General features: G+C 43.0%; 2 protein-coding genes across 2 annotated transcripts in view; both read right to left on the minus strand.

The window, feature by feature from the left end:
- The window catches only part of LOC311107262 (histone-lysine N-methyltransferase PRDM9-like), a gene marked incomplete at both ends in the record, with an annotated part of 28,190 nt that extends 19,471 nt beyond the window's left edge, over positions 1–8,719 (minus strand). Inside the window, one exon of the mRNA XM_084149742.1 lies at positions 8,633–8,719. Within this exon, the coding sequence (XP_084005868.1) occupies positions 8,633–8,719 (87 nt within the window). The remainder of the gene's footprint in view (positions 1–8,632) is intronic.
- Positions 8,720–14,357: 5,638 nt separating this feature from the next.
- On the minus strand, positions 14,358–20,086 carry LOC311107263 (histone-lysine N-methyltransferase PRDM9-like; the record flags this gene model as incomplete). Its single annotated transcript, XM_084149743.1, has 8 exons — positions 19,940–20,086; positions 19,673–19,805; positions 19,313–19,444; positions 18,678–18,949; positions 18,519–18,586; positions 17,603–17,793; positions 15,838–16,126; positions 14,358–14,748 (listed from the first exon to the last, which is right to left on the minus strand). The coding sequence occupies exons 1-8, from the start codon at positions 20,054–20,056 to the stop codon at positions 14,358–14,360; spliced, it is 1,593 nt and encodes a 530-aa protein (XP_084005869.1). The 5' UTR covers positions 20,057–20,086.
- Positions 20,087–25,178: the final 5,092 nt, after the last annotated feature.

Here is a 25,178-nt window from a genome sequence, read left to right on the forward strand (position 1 = left end):
TTTTATTTTACTTTTTTATTAAAAATAAATGCACTGTTGGTTAAGGGCTGTAAGTAAGCATTTCACTGTAATGTCTGCACCTGTTGTATTCGGCGCATGTGGCCAATACAATTTGATTTGATTTGGTCAAACAGTTCCATTTTTGTTTCGTCAGACCAGAGGACATTTCTCCAAAAAGTACGATCTTTGTCCCCATGTGCAGTTGCAAACCGTAGTCTGGCGTTTTTATGGCAGGTCCTTTGCTGTTGTTCTGGAATTTATTTGCACTTTCCGCACCAAAGTACGTTCATCTCTAGGAGACAGAACGCGTCTCCTTCCTGAGCGGTATGACGGCTGCGTGGTCCCATGGTGTTTATACTTGCGTACTATTGTTTGTACAGATGAACGTGGTACCTTTAGGCATTTGGAAATTGCTCCCAAGGATGAACCAGACTTGTGGAGGTCTACCATTTTTTTCCCCGAGGTCTTGGCTGATTTCTTTTGATTTTCCCATGATGTCAAGCAAAGAGGCACTGAGTTTGAAGGTAGGCCTTGAAATACATACACAGGTACACCTCCAATTGACTCAAATGATGTCAATTAGCCCATCAGAAGCTTCTAAAGCCATGACATCATTTTCTGGAATTTTCCAAGATGTTTAAAGGCACAGTCAACTTCGTGTATGTAAACTTCTGACCCACTGGAATTGTGATACAGTGAATTATAAGTGAAATAATCTGTCTGTAAACAATTGTTGGAAAAATTACTTGTGTCATGCACAAAGTAGATGTCCTAACCGACTTGCCAAAACTATAGTTTGTTAACAAGAAATTTGCGGAGTGGTTGAAAAACAAGTTTTAATGACTCCAACCTAAGTGTATGTAAACTTCCGACTTATTAGATTTTTGATATACCACGGCTAAGGGATACGTCCTAAGAACAGCCCTTAGCCGTGGTATATTGGCCATATAACACACCTCCTTGGGCCTTATTGCTTAATCATAGCAGTCAAAACAAGTTAAATCAACATCCATTGATGGAAAATGATCTGGCCAGTTTAATAAGGGCAAATTCTATTTTCTCTTGCGATCTATTTTTAAGCTCACAATAACTATTATTTAAATGGAAACCTAATTTTCTTCTTAGCCTACGTCGATACATATTACGTCGATATTCCTTCATAATTCGCTCTATAACATTATGGAAAAACATTTTTGGCCTGCTATTCAGCCCTTGTGGGCGGGGTTTGAGTGGTCATTGGGCTAGAAATTTCAGCTAGACCTGGCAACCCTGACTATGCGTCATTTGCTCCCACTATAAACGACACAGATTAACTATCGTGGGTTAAGTTATAAATATCTTTGCAAAATTGTCATTTTGTCACTGTTCAGCTACATCTGGGACACTTACCTATAGTAAGCATAGCCAGGTGGTTCCTCTTCAAGTTTCTGTACCGAACTTTCTCACATTTCACTAGATGGGTCCATTCCATCTTTGAGAAATAGGTCTTCAGATCATCGAAATCATCCTAATGGGAGTGTGCAGGTGTAGCTATAATGTTGGCTCATGTACAAATGGCACAAGCAGAAATCACCTGAACATATAACATAATATAATATAATATAATATGCCATTTAGCAGACGCTTTTATCCAAAGCGACTTACAGTCATGCGTGCATACATTTTTGTGTATGGGTGGTCCCGGGGATCGAACCCACTACCCTGGCGTTACAAGCGCCGTGCTCTACCAGCTGAGCTACAGAGGACCACCATATCAGATACAGTAGCTACCTAGCTAGATAGATGGCTAAATTCTACCTCTCCATCTTAAGTGGTCCCATCTAGAGGTTGACATGGGAGTGAAAATGAATTCTTGTCCCATCTTGTCCTGCAATTTGTTTTCCTGTGCTGTCCTGATCCCGCAACAGTTCTATATCCCTGGAATATTACTGTCCCTTCCAGATAAAAATCACTCCCATCCCGTTGCGCGCAGAAATATGTAGGCTATTGTGTTTGTTTAGGAAGTATTTACAATAATTTCAGTAATGCAATATGCGACTGTGACATGTGGTTGTCTTACTTATTTTAGTTAAATGCACTGACTGTAGGCCTAAGTCTTATTCTATCAATGACCTAAATATAGATCGATTAAGGCTGGAGGATGAGGACAGAGACCCCAGCAGGATGTTCTGCTCAGCACAGGCATAAAACTGTAGCCTACAGCTGAGCACTGCGCACATATTAACATTTACAAGGCATTGACATTTACAACATGATCATCAAATATGTATAACCTGAGCGGCAGTACTGCATAAGTCAATCAAATGTATTTTCACTCTTCACCTCAGATGGCACGGTTTAGTTAAATACTCGAACAATTGGGATTGACAGTAAAGTTGTTGGGAGTTGAGCAGCTACAGTATGCCCGCTCTCAGGTTCGTAGCCTATTTGATTAAACCGCAGAATTTTTTACAAGCCATGTACTTTGTTCCTTTGTTGTCAAAGACAACTGAACTCCATCAAATTGAGCTAAAACATCTATCCTTGGGTTTAATGTTAATGTTAGTGATGGGTCCTTGGCTGCAACTGATGTAGGTTGGCAATTGAGGCAGCCTAGTAACTACAGAAGCTACAACTGGACCTAACAGCGAGCGAACTGGGAGAGGAGAAATTACAATTTATTTTGTTATCGATTTCTATTAAGTAAACTATATTAGGCCTAGCCTATATTGTTGGTTTTCTTTTATGAAATGCTACATACATTACATATTTCCTCCCAAAATAGTTTAACACTATTCCTGTACTGACCTTTATTGTGGACTGTTTGATACTGTCCCATCCTGTCCCGAACTTGACTCTAGAATTTGACTCCCATTCCTGACAGAATCCTGCGGGACCCGCAAGACCCATGGGAGTCCTGTTCCCCTGTCCTCTAGTCCCATCATCAGTATCTTTGTCTATGCTAGTTAGCTACTGTTAGCTGATAAACTTGCTAGGCATTTCTCAACTCACCTCTTCCGAAGAACTCATTTTAGCTGTCTTCCCTCGAAGTTCTTTGCCCCTGAACTTGTAGCTACAAGTGCGAAATATAGGAAAATAGTTAATATCATTATCAAGTGTTAATTTGTCAGCAGGTAGCTAATTTGACTATTTTGGTTAACTAGCTAACGTTAGCGTTAGTCTTTTAGCTAGCTAGCTAGCACTAGCTAGGTACATATATAGTAGTTAACACAGTAACGTTCGCTAGCTAGCTACGTTACAGCACTGTACTTCTGTAATTTAGCGCTGCAAACTTGTTTATGGTAACGTAGCTAACGTTAGCTACTGTACATTACCGAGCTAACAAATTATTCTCAATATAGCTAATAACATAGCAATATTTTACTATTTATAGCCTGGTATTCTAGCTAGCTAAATTACCTGCCTTTTGAAACCGTTGTTTGGAAAAACGAGCCAATATAATCCGACCATCCACAGTTCAGTCACTCTAAACTGAGGTAAATTTCGCGAGCAATTGAACAAGCCCACTGGTCCGCGAGACAACTTCTGGCGCCAAACAAAGCCCACTGGTCCGCGAGACAACTTCTGGCGCCAAACATACAACGGCGGGAAAGAGGGTGGAAAATCACTGACTGAACTCTCTCTGCCCAGTTGCCACTTGCCAGTGTTGCTGTTGTTGTCTGCCCATGGTGCTGACAGTCCAGCCAGTCTGTCTCTTCATTATCTGATAGAGCTCAATGGTTGACTGTTTCTTTCTATGTAGAATTATACATTTAGTCTGAGCTGCCAACTCTCAAGCATTGGCCATGAGTCACATGCATTTGACCAAATTCTCATGCTCTCAAGGCATTATATCTCATGCTTTAACAAGTACAGCGCATTAACCTTTCAACTGTGCGCCTCCAAATCTATAGGATTATAATGATGACAGAACTAACCACCTAACCATTGGCTGGATTGTTGCATCAATCAAATCTCAGGAAGTAGCTCCCCACATGAGCAAGAGAGGATGAGTGAGGTAAATGCAGTGGCGATTTTAGCATGTCAATCTTGGTGGGGCAAACAATTTTTTATTTTTTTAATGCAAGCCAGCAAAGCCACTACACAACACTAAACAATACATTAACTGCACTATAACGGTGACTAATGGTGCCCACAAACTGTTAGGACCTACATAAAGCTGTCCCAACCGCACTCCCAACACCTTACCACTGCTACATCAGCAGAGCCTTGTCTGTCTGCGAAACAGTTCATCAGCCTCATTTACTGCCTTCAAAAAAAACATAGCTGATATGGCTGACTTGCTTAAACAAATGTGGTTTCTACTGACAATTGAGATGTACAAAATGTGGCTTAAGGGGACGATGAGCGGATAAGAGGCAATCCGTAATTTCGATTAAGACATTAATGAGCGAGCTAGGACGGACGTAGTCAATATAACTATTTTTTCAGCACTTTTGAAATGTACAGCGACAGAATTCAGAACATGGCCCATTCTTACAGCATTTTCCCTGTACACCAAGTCAGAACCGTAGGATAAATAAAGGGGGCATATAAGCAGACATTGAAAGCTCTTACAATATTCGATGATTACATTTCTCTAAAACAGGCTATAGGCTACATGTGCTCCACCAAGTCAGAACAGTACGCGGAATTAAGAGGGCAAAATAGACCAAATTATTAGGGTGAGGCACATGGGCTACTAACATTTTACTACACAACATACACTTAGTATTACTTTCTTAGCTACAGTACACACATCTCCCTGGCATATTACATCATTTATGCAGCAGCATACAATACATTTTTGGACTCACCTTGTTGTGCTGTGCTCACTTGAACAGGAAGGTGGCGTGGCAGTTCTTTGTGGGCAAATTTTGTCATCAAACTTTGGCATCAAAGTCTGGCATTCTCTGGATATACAGTGGGGGAAAAAAGTATTTAGTCAGCCACCAATTGTGCAAGTTCTCCCACTTAAAAAGATGAGAGGCCTGTAATTTTCATCATAGGTACATGTCAACTATGACAGACAAATTGAGATTTTTTTTCCAGAAAATCACATTGTAGGATTTTTAATGAATTTATTTGCAAATTATGGTGGAAAATAAGTATTTGGTCACCTACAAACAAGCAAGATTTCTGGCTCTCACAGACCTGTAACTTCTTCTTTAAGAGGCTCCTCTGTCCTCCACTCGTTACCTGTATTAATGGCACCTGTTTGAACTTGTTATCAGTATAAAAGACACCTGTCCACAACCTCAAACAGTCACACTCCAAACTCCACTATGGCCAAGACCAAAGAGCTGTCAAAGGACACCAGAAACAAAATTGTAGACCTGCACCAAGCTGGGAAGACTGAATCTGCAATAGGTAAGCAGCTTGGTTTGAAGAAATCAACTGTGGGAGCAATTATTAGGAAATGGAAGACATACAAGACCACTGATAATCTCCCTCGATCTGGGGCTCCACGCAAGATCTCACCCCGTGGGGTCAAAATGATCACAAGAACGGTGAGCAAAAATCCCAGAACCACACGGGGGGACCTAGTGAATGACCTGCAGAGAGCTGGGACCAAAGTAACAAAGCCTACCATCAGTAACACACTACGCCGCCAGGGACTCAAATCCTGCAGTGCCAGACGTGTCCCCCTGCTTAAGCCAGTACATGTCCAGGCCCGTCTGAAGTTTGCTAGAGTGCATTTGGATGATCCAGAAGAGGATTGGGAGAATGTCGTATGGTCAGATGAAACCAAAATATAACTTTTTGGTAAAAACTCAACTCGTCGCGTTTGGAGGACAAAGAATGCTGAGTTGCATCCAAAGAACACCATACCTACTGTGAAGCATGGGGGTGGAAACATCATGCTTTGGGGCTGTTTTTCTGCAAAGGGACCAGGACGACTGATCCGTGTAAAGGAAAGAATGAATGGGGCCATGTACCGTGAGATTGAGTGAAAACCTCCTTCCATCAGCAAGGGCATTGAAGATGAAACGTGGCTGGGTCTTTCAGCATGACAATGATCCCAAACACACCGCCCGGGCAACGAAGGAGTGGCTTCATAAGAAGCATTTCAAGGTCCTGGAGTGGCCTAGCCAGTCTCCAGATCTCAACCCCATAGAAAATCTTTGGAGGGAGTTGAAAGTCCGTGTTGTCCAGCGACAGCCCCGAAACATCACTGCTCTAGAGGAGATCTGCATGGAGGAATGGGCCAAAATACCAGCAACAGTGTGTGAAAACCTTGTGAAGATTTACAGAAAACGTTTGACCTGTGTCATTGCCAACAAAGGGTATATAACAAAGTATTGAGAAACTTTTGTTATTGACCAAATACTTATTTTCCACCATAATTTGCAAATAAATTCATTAAAAATCCTACAATGTGATTTTCTGGATATTTTTTTCTCATTTTGTCTGCCATAGTTGACGTGTACCTATGATGAAAATTACAGGCCTCTCATCTTTTTAAGTGGGAGAACTTGCACAATTGGTGGCTGACTAAATACTTTTTTTCCCTCACTGTATATCCCAGACAAGACTGAAGAATAGGACAAATAGGCTGCATTTATATAGGTAGCTCAAGTCTGATCTTTCTTTTCACAAAAGTGTATTTTGACCAATCAGATCAGCTCTGAAAAAGAGCTGATGTGAACAGATCTGATGTGATTGGTCAAAAGACCTATTAGTGGAAAACACTATTGGGCTGCCTGTCTAAAACGCAGCTAGGGACAAGTGAATAAGTCAGTTCTTGTGTACGTAGCAGTTCCTATGAATTTGAGTGGGTATATTCAGTACATGTTAAATGGCTACAAGACAGAGATATGGAAACGTGCTGTAATCAAAGGGCACTGAATGCCCCAGTATTCAGGCAGGCAGCTTGAAGCAGATGTGTGTCACCGTCCAGGTCCTTGTCACAGCATGCAGTGGCCTGATAGGGAGATGACAATAAATACATGATGTACGTTTCACCACCAAAGCAGTGTTAGCATTTACTGCACATTGCTCAACAATCCAACCATTTTGTCAGTAACTAGTCTTTAAAATATAGCTTCAAATATATATTTTTTATTTTCTAGAAAACTAGCTAACATTAGCTACACTGCAGTGATGATGGTGGGAGTTAGCTAGCTTTCCCACAGTAGTTTCAATTTAGCTATCTAGCTAGCAAATGGCATTTATAATCAACTTCATCAAATCAGATGGTTAACTAACTAGCAAATATATTCATTTTCCCTTCGCATCTAAAGCTGCCTGATAAAGTTAGCTAGTTAATAGTGAAGCTAGTGTCAAGTTGCGTCAATTCAAATCTGGTATAGGAACAAAAAGAGGTCAATACACGTCTTCTAAAATAGACTAGTATTTTAATTAATGCAAACACTTGAATGGTGAATATGATGTTCGTATATACGGGCCCACTGAAAAACCACGCAGGGCAGACAGCGAACTGAGCTTTTGTTATAAGTTCTTCTTTAAATACTCTGATAGAGATAGTTCCCGCTCCCTGCTGGGCCTGTCAGAGTAGAGGCTGGGTGTGGTTTAAACTTACCCAACCTATCGATTGCGCACAGGCTGGTCCCAGCCCCTTGGCGCTTCACTGTTGCCGGGCATTAGTTGTTATCCTTACAACTTGTCTCGAGTCAGCAACCTCAGACATAGTTTGTTCTTCTTCATTGTAGCAGAACACATGTCCTTGAGCGGTTAAACAAAGAGGCAGTGTGTGTGTCAGTCACAAGTCTGTCTCAGCCTACCCCCTAACGGTTCCTCACATTAATCACAGCTTGTTATGTTAAACAATCTATATCAGTACAGCACAAACCTATTATGTTTAATCATTAATGTATTCTTTCTAAGCTAGGCATCACATCTAGTAAGAAAATAGATCCCCACAATCCCCCTTTTCACACCCACTGGGTGTGAACCCAAAATAAGAAATTTCAGGGAAATTTAGGATTCCCCCTTTTGACACCCACTAGGGTGTCACTCATTAAAATACAATACAAACAAAAATAATCACACTTTTATTAATAGGCAATAATGATAATAAAAAGGCCTTCAGTCTTCCATCTACACCTAACTTGTACTAGGTTGGCTACCAGCCACCCAGGAACTTCAAACCTTCACCTAAGGAAAGACAAACATTCACAATAGTTAAAATGGATTTATAAAACATAAAAACACAAACAGGGAATTTTGATTCCCCCTTTAGACACCCACTACGGTGTCACTCCACCACCTCACCAATAGCAAACACAGGGTCATCCTTTGTCAACCCCATTTTCCTCCGAAAGCTAGACTCAGTGTCTGCATCTCCTTCTTGTGCCTCCAGCAAAGGCATCATACCAGCAGTGTGCACGACATCATACCAGCAGCATGCACGACATCATACCAGCAACGTGCACGACATCTGTAACAGACTTTCTCAGACAAGGGATAATACAGGCAGCACAGCATCAAAATTAAAAACATAACAATTAAGGTCAGAAATCCAGTAACCACCAGTGCAGCATACTTACCAAACCACTCCCCCAACCAGGAGAACAGTCAGTTTCCCTCCACTCCAGCCATGCTCTTCATTTCAGCTGATAGTTTATCTAAACCAACTAGGGCTTTAGAGATACTCCCGTCAGGACTGGTATTGCTGAACGGGGTTTGGTACCTTTGGTGGTGGTTCGACTGGATCTGTCCCTATCCGGTCGGGGCTGGTGGTGGTTATTGGCAGCACTTTTATGGTGAACATCCCCATCGAATCTCCCCCCGTTCTTTCCAATCCTTACCGTCTTTACCCCCATTCATTTCTAGTGCTGACTTCAATGCTTTCAGCACCCTCTCAGTCTCCTGGTTGGTCATATTTAATGTTAATCTACCGTGATCTAACTATCCAAGTTTATTTATTACTCCTAGTGATCTATTTCCTTAGCGCTGAATTGAATGATATAACTCAGGTCCCCAACCTTTTATTTACCCGTAGGTCAACCAAACCGATATTAGATCTCTGACTAATATCAAATGTACACTCAGTAAACCTCCTCAGTATAACCTAGAACCTGGCCTGTAATATGCCTTGGAGGGAACCTAGCCCGTACAGCTACGGGACCTTGCCTTGGAGAGAACCTAGCCCGTACAGCTACGGGACCTTGCCTTGGAGAGAACCTAGCCCGTACAGCTACGGGACCTTGCCTTGGAGAGAACCTAGCCCGTACAGCTACAGGACCTTGCCTTGGAGAGAACCTAGCCCGTACTTGGAGAGAACCTAGCCCGTACAGCTACGGGACCTTGCCTTGGAGAGAACCTAGCCCGTACAGCTACGGGACCTTGCCTTGGAGAGAACCTAGCCCGTACAGCTACGGGACCTTGCCTTGGAGGGAACCTAGCCCGTATAGCTACGGGACCTTGCCTTGGAGGGAACCTAGCCCGTACAGCTACGGGACCTTGCCTTGGAGAGAACCTAGCCCGTACAGCTACGGGACCTTGCCTTGGAGAGAACCTAGCCCGTACAGCTACGGGACCTTGCCTTGGAGAGAACCTAGCCCGTACAGCTACGGGACCTTGCCTTGGAGAGAACCTAGCCCGTACAGCTACGGGACCTTGCCTTGGAGGGAACCTAGCCCGTACAGCTACGGGACCTTGCCTTGGAGAGAACCTAGCCCGTACAGCTACGGGACCTTGCCTTGGAGAGAACCTAGCCCGTACAGCTACGGGACCTTGCCTTGGAGAGAACCTAGCCCGTACAGCTACGGGACCTTGCCTTGGAGGGAACCTAGCCCGTGCAGCTACGGGACCTTGCCTTGGAGAGAACCTAGCCCGTACAGCTACGGGACCTTGCCTTGGAGAGAACCTAGCCCGTACAGCTACGGGACCTTGCCTGTATTTATTATCCGTGGATCATTCAAACCGATATTAGTGCGCCGACTAATATCTAATGTACTTCATTCACACGATTGGGTTGGCCTCCCAAACTTCACTCAGTCACGTTAATAATAGTCCCAGACTTATTAACCACAATCAAACTTGATACCCGGTATCTAGTACATTACATTCGTTGTTATACAGTGGGGAGAACAAGTATTTGATACACTGCCGACTTTGCAGGTTTTCCTACTTACAAAGCATGTAGCCCTGGCTGTGTGTTTCAGGTCGTTGTCATGCTGGAAGACCCAGCCACGACCCATCTTCAATGCTCTTACTGAGGGAAGGAGGTTGTTGGCCAAGATTGTTGGCTCGCGATACATGGCCCCATCCATCCTCCCCTCAATACGGTGCAGTCGTCCTGTACCCTTTGCAGAAAAGCATCCCCAAAGAATGATGTTTCCACCTCCATGCTTCACGGTTGGGATGGTGTTCTTGGGGTTGTACTCATCCTTCTTCTTCCTCCAAACACGGCGAGTGGAGTTTAGACCAAAAAGCTCTATTTTTGTCTCATCAGACCACATGACCTTCTCCCATTCCTCCTCTGGATCATCCAGATGGTCTTTGGTAAACTTCAGACGGGCCTGGACACGCGCTGGCTTGAGCAGGGGGACCTTGCGTGCGCTGCAGGATTTTAATCCATGACGGCGTAGTGTGTTACTAATGGTTTTCTTTGAGACTGTGGTCCCAGCTCTCTTCAGGTCATTGACCAGGTCCTGCCGTGTAGTTCTGGGCTGATCCCTCACCTTCCTCATGATCATTGATGCCCCACCGAGGGTGATTGACCGTCATCTTGAACTTCTTCCATTTTCTAATATTTGCGCCAACAGTTGTTGCCTTCTCACCAAGCTGCTTGCCTATTGTCCTGTAGCCCATCCCAGCCTTGTGCAGGTCTACAATTTTATCCCTGATGTCCTTACACAGCTCTCTGGTCTTGGCCATTGTGGAGAGGTTGGAGTCTGTTTGATTGAGTGTGTGGACAGGTGTCTTTTATACAGGTAACGAGTTCAAACAGGTGCAGTTAATACAGGTAATGAGTGGAGAACAGGAGGGCTTCTTAAAGAAAAACTAACAGGGCTGTGAGAGCCAGAATTCTTACTGGTTGGTAGGTGATCAAATACTTATGTCATGCAATAAAATGCAAATGAATTACTTAAAAAACATACAATGTGACTTTCTGGATTTTTGTCTTAGATTCCGTCTCTCACAGTTGAAGTGTACCTATGATAAAAATTACAGACCTCTACATGCTTTGTAAGTAGAAAAACCTGCAAAATCGGCAGTGTATCAAATACTTGTTCTCCCCACTGTACCTACGTTTACCCACACACATTCCGCTTAAGTACGCCGACTAACCACATACACAACTGGTAGTTACTACCTAGCATATTTCATTCACTCGTTATATCATCAACGATCGATCGGTTTTAAAATTGCATTCACCACAATACACGCTTCATACAGTCAACTAATAATTGTTAATTACGTTTTCAACTTTATGAATTATACAATTTGGTAGCTTACATCAAACAGGTGTCTCACAAAATAAATTTGGATAATGCCAATATGCAGAACTTTAGTTATTCACAATAGGTGTCTGCTTACCTTTTTGTCTGACCGGTCAGGATTTGTGAGGCACACCGTCCGACGACAGCAATGGCCAATCGGCCGGACAAGTTCCAGCGAAGTCCTTCTACCAGATCACGTCGGGGTCACCAATTGTTAAGTTGTGTCATTCGAATCTGGTATCAGAACAGAATTTAACACTAAGTCACTATATATATTCTCAGCTTTTTTATTAATATAATTAGTCAAGCGAATAAATGGTAAATGCAATCTTCGTATATACGGGCTCACTGTAACACCTCACAGGGCTAACAGAGAACTAACTGCTCAAACACAAAGTTATTCTTTAATACTCTGACAGAGATAGTTCCCGCTCAAAGCGGGCCTGTCAGAGTAGAGGCTGAGCATGGTTTAAACTTACTCAGCCTATCGTTGGCGCACAGGCTGGTCACAGCCTCTTGGCGCTTCACGGTTGCCGGGCATCAGTTGTTTTTGCAACTTGTCTCAAGAGTCAGCAACCACAGACAGTTTCCTCTTCTTCATTGTTGCAGTACACATGTCCTTGAGTGGTTTAACAAAGAGGCAGTGTGTGTGTGTGTGTCACAAGTCTATCTCAGCCTCCCCCCTAACGGTTCCTCACATTAGTCACAGCTTGTTATGTTAAACAATCTATATCAGTACAGCACAAACCTATTATGTTTGATCATTAATGTATTCTTTTTAAGCTAGGCATCACATCTAATTATAAGAAAATAGATCCCAACAATACCAAAACTGTTGATATAGTACATGCAGTAAGCTATGGATTTTCTGTTGACAGAAGATACGTTTCTCGCCTGTGCTCTTGGCGAAATGTCTGAACTACTGATGCCACTGTGTACCTGCTTAGGTTAGGCTGTACTCTCAGTGTTAGTCCGTGGTTTATTACATGGTCCACAATTGTAGCACGATTTTCGTTACACAGATTTGGTTGTCTTCTTTTTTGTGCATGTCCTACCCCTCCTCCAGGTCTTCCTCTCCCTCTTCCTCTGCCTCTGAAACCGTCCATTTTTTTTTGAAGACAGGTGAACTTTCCTGTTGCCTTTTTATAGTGCTTAAACCTGATTGGTGTGTCTACAATTAAGCACCAGTGTGTGTGCACACCTGGTGGCTGTGTTTAACCAATTGGTTCATGGGTGTGTTCATTTGAAAGCCTTTGCTTTGAAATTGCAAGGAAATGACATCATGATACATTTCTGTGTCAAATGCATACAACTGTGGTCCTCTGTAGCTCAGCTGGTAGAGCACGGCACTTGTAACGCCAAGGTAGTGGGTTTGATCCCCGGGACCACCCATACACAAAAAAATAAAAATGTATGCACGCATGACTGTAAGTCGCTTTGGATAAAAGCGTCTGCTAAATGGCATATTATTATTATTATATTATAATTGTGTTTAGTGTTTTGGAAATTACTGTGTGTAATGTTTTGCAAAAAGTGTGAAGCTCACAATGTGCTTAGTTGTGCAAATCTAGGCCGGTGTTTTGCTCCTTGAGTGTAAGGTTTTAATTGTGGGAAAGTTGTAATTTTAGTGTGTAAGCAATTGATTTTTTTTTTTTATATCCAACATTTTGACAGACAAGCTGTCTTCATCAGGTGACAAACACTGTGGGTCACAAGTTTATATAGTGTCAAAGGACACACACAGGTGTCTGTAATCATGGCCGGGGGGCCTGATTTCGTTGGGAAGGGCTCGTAAACAATCTTTTCAAGGTAAAGCCTACACCTGTTGTATTCATCATATGCGACAAATCAAATTTGATTTAAACAGTACTAATTTTAATTGTAGCCCTCCCTGGAAAAGCACACCTAATTCAACTTGTCAACTAATCCTCAATCCCTCGATGAGTTGAATCAGGTGTTTGTCTTCGGCTACAACAAAAATGTGTGTTTTTATTTGGAGCTAATCAAATGCTAATCTGCCATAAAGCAGCAGTCCTCCTGTAGTGTGTATTCAAGTGGTTTTTATTTGAAATATTATAAACAACTGAAAGGTGTTATTAAATGGTTTATATTAATTGAATTCATGGTCAAATGAAATGACTTTATCTCCATCCAGGGTCACACACAGGTAAGTTCATTGACCATTCCTGCTCAGTTGATAAATGTTGCGAGGCTGAAGAGAGACTTCTAGTAAACATGGATCATCAAAGTTTAAATGTACTTATGGAGTGCACATCATCATCATCAGGAAATCAACAGTGAATTCATGGAATGATAAGGATGGAGAAGATGAGTGGATCCTCCTCTGGTGTTCATCTTGTGTAATTAGTGTCAGATATTAACAACTCACCCAGAGTAAAGACGTATTTTATTATTAAACATAAAATTGGATTAAAACCTTGTCATGTTTATAACTTGGGAGGAATACGTTTCAGTTTAATAAACACTTTTATACATCATTTATGTAAGAGTTCATTGTTTTAATGTTCATACTATAAAATACAATTCTGCCTATCAAATTCTATTACAATTACACATTACATTGAGAGAAAACATTATTGGTGTTGATAGTTCTATGAATATAATTTATATACAAATAATTCAACAGTGTCTATGTACAGAACCAGTCAAACGTTTGGACACTCCTACTCTTTCAAGGGTTTTTCTAGATTTTTACTATTTTGTACATTGTAGAATAATAGTGAAGACATAAACTATGAAATAACACATATGGAATCATGTAGTAACCAAAAGTGTTAAACAAATAAAAAAATATTTTATATTTGAGATTCTTCAAGTAGCCACCCTGTGCCTTGATGACAGCTTTGCACACTCTTGGCAATCTCTCAACCAGCTCACCTGGAATGCTTTTCATTTATATTTCTTGATAGAACATTACATACATCACCGTCCAATTTCAAGAGAATTCTAAAGTTCTTTACTCTTTTTAGAACATTGGTGTTTCTTTAGCTTGTATGACTGACTGAAACTCTTCCCACACTGGGAGCAGTGGAACGGCTTCTCTCCTGTGTGAATGTGCTGGTGTCTCTTTAACTCTCCTGACCCCCTGAAACTCTTCCCACACTGGGAGCAGTGGAACGGCTTCTCTCCTGTGTGAATGCGCTGGTGTGTCTTTAAATCTCCTGACCCCCTGAAACTCTTCCCACACTGGGAGCAGTGGAACGGCTTCTCTCCTGTGTGAATGCGCTGGTGTGTCTTTAAATGTTCTGACCGACTGAAAGTCTTCCCACACTGGGAGCAGTGGAACGGCTTCTCTCCTGTGTGAATGCGCTGGTGTCTCTTTAAATTTTCTGACAGACTGAAACTCTTCCCACACTGGGAGCAGTGGAACGGCTTCTCTCCTGTGTGAATGTGCTGGTGTCTCTTTAACTCTCCTGACCCCCTGAAACTCTTCCCACACTGGGAGCAGTGGAACGGCTTCTCTCCTGTGTGAATGCGCTGGTGTGTCTTTAAATGTTCTGACTGACTGAAACTCTTCCCACACTGGGAGCAGTGGAACGGCTTCTCTCCTGTGTGAATGCGCTGGTGTGTATTTAAATCTCCTGACTGACTGAAACTCTTCCCACACTGGGAGCAGTGGAACGGCTTCTCTCCTGTGTGAATGCGCTGGTGTGTCTTTAAATTTTCTGACCAACTGAAACTCTTCCCACACTGGGAGCAGTGGAACGGCTTCTCTCCTGTGTGAATGCGCTGGTGTGTCTTTAAATGTTCTGACCGACTGAAACTCTTCCCACACTGGGAGCAGTGGAACGGCTTCTCTCCTGTGTGAATGTGCTGGTGTCTCTTTAACTCTCCTGACCCCCTGAAACTCTTCCCACACTGGGAGCAGTGGAACGGCTTCTCTCCTGTGTGAATGCGCTGGTGTGTCTTTAAATGTTCTGACTGACTGAAACCCTTCCCACACTGGGAGCAGTGGAACGGCTTCTCTCCTGTGTGAATGCGCTGGTGTGTATTTAAATCTCCTGACTGACTGAAACTCTTCCCACACTGGGAGCAGTGGAACGGCTTCTCTCCTGTGTGAATGCGCTGGTGTGTCTTTAAATTTTCTGACCAACTGAAACTCTTCCCACACTGGGAGCAGTGGAACGGCTTCTCTCCTGTGTGAATGCGCTGGTGTGTCTTTAAATTTTCTGACCAACTGAAACTCTTCCCACACTGGGAGCAGTGGAACGGCTTCTCTCCTGTGTGAATGCGCTGGTGTGTCTTTAAATTTTCTGACTGACTGAAACTCTTCCCACACTGGGAGCAGTGGAACGGCTTCTCTCCTGTGTGAATGCGCTGGTGTGTCTTTAAATTTTCTGACCAACTGAAACTCTTCCCACACTGGGAGCAGTGGAACGGCTTCTCTCCTGTGTGAATGCGCTGGTGTGTCTTTAAATGTTCTGACTGACTGAAGCTCTTCCCACACTGAGAACAGCGGTGTGGTCGTGGCTTGTCCGTCTCTCTCTGTTTCCTGGTGGGAGCTGGACTGGAGGAACCTGATGTGGTTCCATGGTGTTGTGAGCTGCTGGCGGACATGAGATTCTCTGATCTGATCTCTCCACTCCTCAACAGTCTGACATACTCATCATGGTGACATCTCTTTATGTGCTTGAGGAGGAAGATCTGAGAGGTGAAGGAGAACGGACAGCCAGAACACGAGAAGATCTGGAAGTGGGACGACTCAGCGTTCACATCTGAGAGAGATGGAGGGGAGAGAGAAAGAGAGAGTAATTAAAATAAGAGAAATGAAGTTCACAAGGTGCATGCATGATCATTATTTTTCCAGCCCACTTGACAGAGAAAATGCAGGACCAGTATGATAATACACAACACAAAATATATTTAACATCAATGATGACTTTCAATTGAGAAATGAGTAATAATTATGTAATAGGAGGTTAAAAAAAATCAATGTAAGAGGAGTGAACAGAGGAGGATATAAACTCAGCAAAAAAAGAAGCGTCCCTTTTTCAGGACCCTAAAAATCCAAATAACTTCACAGATCTTCATTGTAAAGGGTTTAAACACTGTTTCCCATGCTTGTTCAATGAACCATAAACAATTACTGAACATGCACCTGTGGAACGGTCGTTAAGACACTAACAGCTTACAGACGGTAGGAAATTGAGGTCACAGTTATGAAAACTTAGGCCTTTCTACTGACTCTGAAAAACACCAAAAGAAAGATGCCCAGGGTCCCTGCTCATCTGCGTGAACGTGCCTAAGGCATGCTGCAAAGAGGCATGAGGACTGCAGATGTGGCCAGGGCAATAAATTGCCATGTCCGTACTGTGAGACGCCTAAGACAGCGCTACAGGGAGACAGGACGGACAGCTGCTTGTCCTCACAGTGGCAGACCACGTGTAACAACACCTGCACAGGATCGGTACATCCGAACATCACACCTGCGGGACAGGTACAGGATGCCTACAACAACTGCCCGAGTTACACCAGGAACGCACAATCCCTCCATCAGTGCTCAGACTGTCCCCAATAGGTTGAGAGAGGTGGACTGAGGGCTTGTAGGCCTGTTGTAAGGCAGGTCCTCACCAGACATCACCGGCAACAACGTCGCCTATGGGCACAAACCCACCGTCGCTGGACCAGACAGGACTGGCAAAAAGTGCTCTTCACTGACGAGTCGCGGTTTTGTCTCACCAGGGGTGATGGTCGGATTCAAGTTTATCGTCGAAGGAATGAGCGTTACACCAAGGCCTGTACTCTAGAGCGGGTTCGATTTGGAGGTGCAGGGTCCGTCATGGTCTGGGGCAGTGTGTCACAGCATCGGAAGAGTGGGATAACATATCACAGCAAGAACTGGCAAATCTGGTGCAGTCCATGAGGAGGAGATGCACTGCAGTACTTAATGCAGCTGGTGGCCACACCAGATACTGACTGTTACTTTTGATTTTGACCCCCCCTTTGTTCAGGGACACATAATTCCATTTCTGTTAGTCACATGTCTGGAACTTGTTCAGTTTATGTCTGTTGTTGAACCTTGTTATGTTCATACAATTATTTACACGTTAAGTTTGCTGAAAATAAACGCAGTTGACAGTGAGAGGGCATTTCTTTTTTTGCTGAGTTTAGTAAGGGCAGTGCTCTTAATGTTCCAGAGGAAGATAGAGAGGGATGAAGAGAGGAGGAAGAGGGGAGAGAGAGTCAAGTACCTTTAGCAGAGCTCTTTTTGTCCCAGAGGTAGTCGAAGACAATGCCCAGGTCTCTGGCGTACTCCTCTTCGTACCAAACCAATAGCTCCTCTCCAACAGCTATAGGCTTACAGCAGCGGTATAGAATCTCTCCTCTGTACTGGAAGGCCACCATATTCTGTTCTTCTTCTCTACGAGCACAGTTCACATACCTGAGAGAGAGAGGGCGAGAGAGAGAGAGAGAGAGAGAGAGAGGGTTAATTATGTACAAGAGATATATTTCTTGAGGTTATCAACTATCAAATAGAGTATGAGACAGGTAGGTACAGAGAGAAACAGGAGGAGGAAGAGGACTGTGAGACTTCCTCTGTACTTACAGAGAGAAACAGGAGAGAGACAGAAACAGGAGGAAGAGGACAGAGACTTCCTCTGTACTTACAGAGAGAAACAGGAGAGAGACAGAAACAGGAGGAAGAGGACAGAGACTTCCTCTGTACTTACAGAGAGAAACAGGAGAGAGACAGAAACAGGAGGAAGAGGACAGAGACTTCCTCTGTACTTACAGAGAGAAACAGGAGGAGGAGGACTGAGAGACTTCCTCTGTACTTACAGAGAGAAACAGGAGAGAGACAGAGACAGAAACAGGAGGAAGAGGACTGAGAGACTTCCTATGTACTTCCAGAGAGAAACAGGAGGAGACTGAGGACTGTGAGACTTCCTCTGTACTTACAGAGAGAAACAGGAGGAAGAGGACCGAGAGACTTCCTCTGTACTTACAGAGAGAAACAGGAGGAGGAAGACGACTGAGACTTCCTCTGTACTTAACAAAGAGAAACAGGAGGAGACTGAGGACTGTGAGACTTCCTCTGTCCTTACAAAGAGAAACAGGAGGAGGAAGAGGACTGAGACTTCCTCTGTACTTCACAGTGTTGCTTACCTCATCCAGTTGGAGTGAGTGTCTCTCCCAGCATCAATGTAGTCGTCCCAGTGTTTGCTCTTGTAGATCTGAGGAAAACAACAATTCATATTTACAGTTTTGATCAGGTTGGACAAAATGTAAGCACAGCGCGATGACACACACACACACTCCTCTCACCACCCAGGAGTATCCACTCTCCATGGCCTGGTCCTTGTCTGTGATCTCTCCTTCATAAGGTCCATAGTGGGCTCCTGCAGGCACAGTGTTTCCTTGGTTGAATACCCCCAGTCCTGCTTCAGGGATGCCTGATGTCCTGACCTCCAGGCCGGACGGCAGGGTGAGTCTGGCCCTGTCAGGGGCTCCTAGAGGGGCAGGGATGTCAGGGACAAAGAGAGCAGGACCATGGAGCTCACACTCCTCCATGAAGAAAGACTTGCAGTCCTCACAGTCTGGGAGAGAGAAAGATGAATAGAACATGTTAAACGTCAGTTATCATGATGATGATGATGAAGACATGCAGAGAGGTAGAGAGAGAGAGAGCCAGAGAGAGGAAAAGAACAAGAGGAACAAACAGGAATGATACATTTCTGGATAAGAGCGTCCGCTAAATGACCAGGCCATAAAATTAAGACACGCCACCCGAAAAATGCGGGTAGATTTAGGTATTGGTGGGTAAGAATGTCTATTTCACCAACCACATTGACTCTACAGTGTGAGCATTACATTCGCAAATAAAAATAGAGTCAAAAGTAAAGTATGAGCACATGTGCGAGTTGTGATTATTTCACTGGTTGAGAGAGCGAAAGACTCACAGAGGTAGTGGTCATCTTTGGGGACCTCCTCTTCTGTGTAAGTGATTCTTGGTCTGTCTCTCAGGTTTCTGCCACGCTTGTATGTGTTCAGCTCTGCTTTCTGCATTTCCAGACACTCTCTCTTAGACAGGCCTGGTACACACACACACACACACACACACACACACACACACACACACACACACACACACACACACACACACACACACACACACACACACACACACACACACACACACACACACACACACTTAATAGAATGTATTACTCCAGAAACAGTCAATGTGCCTCATCTTTTCTCTCAGACCAAATAAAATCACAATATCAAACTAACAGTCTATTCCTGTCTGTCTCTGTTACCTGAGGTTGATGGTTTGGAGTACAACAAGGGAGCCCCTCTCTGAGTGACAGCTGGGGTGTCTGCCCCCCTTCCCTGAGTGGATCTCCCTGCCTCCTCTCCACTGGTGCTGGGGGTCACTTCACTCTGACCCTCCTGGAAAGAGACCAGAGGAGAGTTCAAACTGACCACTGGGTCTGTGTGTCATCATCACGTTACCTTTGTTTTGTAGCATCATTAATTAAAATATATTGTGTGTTGTGTTATGTGTATGACAGTAACACACACACCTTGTCTCCTAGCGCCTCCTGTCCTCCACTGTGTGTGTCTGCTGTGCTGCCGTCTCTGAGGAAGGCCACTTCTTCAGTCAGCACCTCCAGGAATGGCTGGGGTGGTTCTGTCCTCATATTACTGGGTCCTGCCTCCTCACTGCTGGGGGGCTGCTGAGGACATTTACATTACATTTACATTTTAGTCATTTAGCAGACGCTCTTATCCAGAGCGACTTACAGTTAGTGAATACATTTTTTTTTTTATACTGCCCCCTGTGGGAATCGAACCCACAACCCTGGCGTTGCAAACGCCATGCTCTATCAACTGAGCTACATCCCTGCCGGCCATTCCCTCCCCTACCCTGGACGACGCTGGGCCAATTGTGCGCCGCCCATGAGTCTCCCGGTCGCGGCCGGCTGCAACAGAGCCTGGATTCGAACCAGGATCTCTAGTGGCACAGTTAGCACTGCGATGCAGTGCCTTAGACCACTGCGCCACTCAGGAGACTAAGGAGGGGGGTTCCAGAGTGTTATGACAAATATCACAATGATGACTACACAGAGCTGTCAGCCCTCTTCATCTACAGCGTGGCAATTACATACAGCACATGATATACTGTGCTTTCAGAAAGTATTCACACCCCTTGACTATTTCACCATTTTGTGGTGTTTTTTGGTCACTGGCCTATACACGATACCTCATAATGTCAACGTTTTTGAAAATGTTTACAAATTAACGAAAAATGAGAAGCTGAAATGTCTTGAGTCAATAAGTATTCAACAGTTTTCCTATGGCAAGCCTAAATAAGTTCAGGAGTAGAAATGTGCTTAACAACTTACATATTAAGTTGCATGGACTCACTCTGTGTTTAACATGATTTTTGAATGACTACCTCATCTCTGTCCCCCACACATACAATTATCTGTAAGGTCCCTCAGTCGAGCAGTGTTCAACTACAAAGACCAGGGATGTTTTCCAATGCCTCGCAAAGAAGGGCACCTATTGGTAGATGGGTAAAAAAACTAAACAAAAAACAGACATTGAACATCCCTTTGCGCATGGTGAAGTTATTAATTACACTTTGGATGGTCTATCAATACACCAAGTCACTACAAAGATACAGGCATCCTTCCTAACTCAGTTGCTGGAGAGGAGGGAAACCCCTCAGGGATTTCACCATGAGGTCAATGGTGACTTTAAAAAAGTTACAGTTTAATAGCTGTAATAGAAAACTGAGGATGGACCAACAACACTGTACACTGAACAAAAATATAAACGCAACAAGTGTTGGTTCCATGTTTCATGAGCTGAAATAAAAGATCCCAGAAATGTTCTATACACACAAAAAGCTAATTTCTCTAAAATGTTTGGCACAAATTTGTTTACATCCCTCTTAGTGAACATTTCTAATTTGACAAGATAATCCATCCACCTGACAAGTGTGGCATATCAAGAAGCTGATTAAACAACATGATCATTACACAGGTGCACCTTGTGCTGGGGACAATAAAAGGGCACTCTAAAATGTGCAGTTTTGTCACACAACACAATGACACAGATGTCTCAAGTTTTGAGGGAGCGTGCAATTGGCATGCTGACTGCAGGAATATCCACCAAAACCGTTGCCAGATGCTAATGCCCTCTCTGGCCTACCCTTGGCTGCGCCCCTGCCCAGTCATGTGAAATCCATAGATTAGGGCCTAATCAATGTATTTAAATTGACTGATTTCTTTATATGAACTGTAGCTCAGCAAAATCTTTGAAATTGTTGTATGTTGCGTTCATATTTTATATTACTCCACAATACTAACCTAAATGACAGATTGAAGAATATTACAAAACATGCAACAAGGCACTAAAGTAATACTCCCAAAAATGTGGCAAAGAAATTAACTTTATGTCCTGAATACAAAGCATTATGTTTGGGGCAAACCCAACACAACACATCACTGAGTACCACTATCCATATTTTCAAGCATGGTGGTGGCTGCATCAGGTTATGGGTATACTTGTCATCGGCAAGGACTAGGGAGTTCTTTATGATAAAAAGAAACAGAATAGAGCTAAGCACAGGCAAAATCCTAGAGGAAAACCATGTGCAGTCTGCTTTCCAACAGAGACAAATTCACCTTTCAGCAGGTCAATAGACTAAAACACAAGGCTAAATCTAAACTGGAGTTGCTTACCAAGACGACATTGAATGTTCCTGAGTGGCCTAGTTACAGTTTTAACTTAAAATCGACATGAAAAGGGCTGTCTAGCAATGATCAACAATCAACTTGATAGAGCTTGAAGAATTTTTTAAAGAATAATGTGCAAATATTGTACAATCCAGGTGTGCAAAGCTCTTAAGAGACTCACAGCTGTAATCGTTGCCAAGGTGATTCTAACATGTGATTAATCAGGTGTGTGAATACTTATGTAAATAGAATATTTCTGTATTTCCTTTTCAATAAATTTGCTAACATTTCTAAAAACATGTTTTCACTTTGTCATTAAGGGATATTGTGTGTAGATGGGTGAGAGAGAAAAATATATTGAATCAATTTTGAATTAAGGCTCTAACCCAATAAAATGTGGAATACGTCAAGGGGTATGAATACTTTCTGAAGGCATCATCATTTAATTAATTGGTTCACACTTCATAGCTCCAGTCCTTGAGAGCACAAGTATCTGCTAGTGTAGTGCTGAAGAGAAACAAACCCCCCCCAGATGTATAATATGCACCTGTGAAGGTATTTTAAAAAACACTTACCTGTGCAGGTATTTAAAAAAAGATTTACCTGTACTGTAGGTGTGGCAGATTTGTCAAGCTGAGAGACTCCCTGAGACGCTGCTGGCCTCCTGGTTGGGGGTCGGAAGCTCCGTGGTGCTGTGAGGACAGATTAATATAAGCCCTACCTGGCTACTATGACTTCTTCTATTAGGGACGTCAAACATTCAGCCTGCTGCACAGACCCTATGGACGCTCTAGTCTAAAGTGCCTGGTTAAATTGTGCTTAGGAATTATTATTTTTTTTATCTCTAAATGGTTAAACTAGTGTGATATCTGTGATTATTTTAAGAAATCTGTGAGTTTGCTTCATTTACTATCATCCTAACATAAGATATTGAATGATTTTGCCATATCTAATTAATGTATATTACACTACTTTCCATGAAGAGGACAGTATATATTACTACTTTATACAACCACATCGAATTGGGGGGAATTACATGCCTTTTTTACCTCAGATTAGTGATGTTAGTATAAATATTTATAGTCAACACGATGACAAAATATCAATTACTTAAAACAGATTAATATCTTTGGTTTTGTTATACGCACTGGGGTTCACTATCATTTTCTTTCTCAAATGGCACCAACAATTCGGAGCGGCCACACCAATTCAAAATCTAGATAGAAGCTAAAAGTTCTCATCTAACCAACCATGTATTTTGGGGGGGGTCATTTAGCAGACACTCTTATCCAGAGCGACCTCAACAGATTTTTCACCTAGTCTGCTTGGGGATTTGAACTGGCAACCTTTCAGTTATTGGCCCAACGCTCTTAACAGCTAGGCTACCTGCCAAGTTTCCGTGTGGCCTTTGAATAGTGTTCGTTTTAACAGTGCTACAACCCAAGCGTTTGCCCCTTTTTCTATTGATTACAGCGTGATATCGATGTAAGTGATTAACAAAAAAAGCATTGCGTTACACTTACCGTGTTGGCAAACCACTTTAATCAAAATGCAACACTTTAAAATGTAGCTAGCTGTCGTCTACAAATTATCTAACCAGTGATTCCCACGTTATTCCTAGATTCTGTGTGGTTTTTGAGCTGTTATTTTTAACAGGACGTGCAACCTCATCTCCCTGTGATAATCGATGAGTGATTGACAGAACAGTGTTGCGTTTCTCTTTCTGTTTTGGTGACCCCCATATCAAAATGAAACATTCTAAAATATAGCTGAATGTGTTCTGCAGGTTGTCTTCTAACCAGTGATGTAAAAATATCTCCAGCTCCATGTGGTTTTTGAGTTGTGGTAGTTTCCACAGAGCATATCTCCCTCCCCCCACCCCCCATATCGATGAGTAATTTATTGCCACTTGTCAAAACAGGGGTTTTGGTGCGTGTGCAGTTTATTAGCTGCTTGTTTAAAACAATACAAGTAACATGATTACTATTGTTGTAAATGTATGTGTAGATAGTAAAGTTTATGTTTTCAATATATCACAAACTGTGTTTTGACATTGGGCCATTTCTCAATATGTCTTGTCAACAGGAAGCAGCAACAGCATCATTTTAAATTTAAGTTTTAGTAATATAAATGCTGAATGAGTCCAAAAACATGCTCTATTTAATTTATTTTCATGATATACCAGATATCAACAAAATGGGTTTGCCCTAAACGTAACACAGACCATTTCACTTATTTTAGCATACCTTCCACTCCTTTAGCCCTACCAATCTACTAGCCTAGTGGTATCTGGGTATGTCCTACCAGTCTACTAGCCTAGTGGTATCTGGGTAGGTCCTACCAGTCTACTAGCCTGGTGGTATCTGGGTAGGTCCTACCAGTCTACTAGCCTAGTGGTATCTGGGTAGGTCCTATCAGTCTACTAGCCTAGTGGTATCTGGGTAGGTCCTACCAGTCTACTAGCCTGGTGGTATCTGGGTAGGTCCTACCAGTCTACTAGCCTAGTGGTATCTGGGTAGGTCCTACCAGTCTACTAGCCTAGTGGTATCTGGGTAGGTCCTACCAGTCTACTAGCCTAGTGGTATCTGGGTAGGTCCTACCAGTCTACTAGCCTAGTGGTATCTGGGTAGGTCCTACCAGTCTACTAGCCTAGTGGTATCTGGGTAGGTCCTATCGTTCTACTAACACGATACTTCTTATAACATCCTAATTTACTACTACTGCTCTACCTGGTGGGCATCTCTCCAGTCGAGGGGTCCACTCATCCTCCTCGGAGTCGCTGGGTGCGAGAAGCGGAGCAGTGTTTACCATTTTAGGTCTGCCTCTCCTCATAAACGCAGGTACCGGGGAGTTCAGCCCTGAGGGACACATTAGCACACACAGTAGAGACACTCTGCTCTATACAACACACACATTAGAGACATGGCGCAATACAGGAGTAAAAAATATATAATAATAATAGTGATGAATCTAAAATCACAGACAGAAGGGGTAAACCAGACACATCACAGGGGCTATAACGATGAAGCGTCTGTTTAGAACGTTCTCACCACCAAATATGGTAGTGAGAGGAAGT

This window comes from Coregonus lavaretus (genome assembly GCF_964263955.1).
Source record: "Coregonus lavaretus genome assembly, chromosome: 32".
NCBI classification, from domain to species: Eukaryota; Metazoa; Chordata; class Actinopteri; order Salmoniformes; family Salmonidae; genus Coregonus; species Coregonus lavaretus.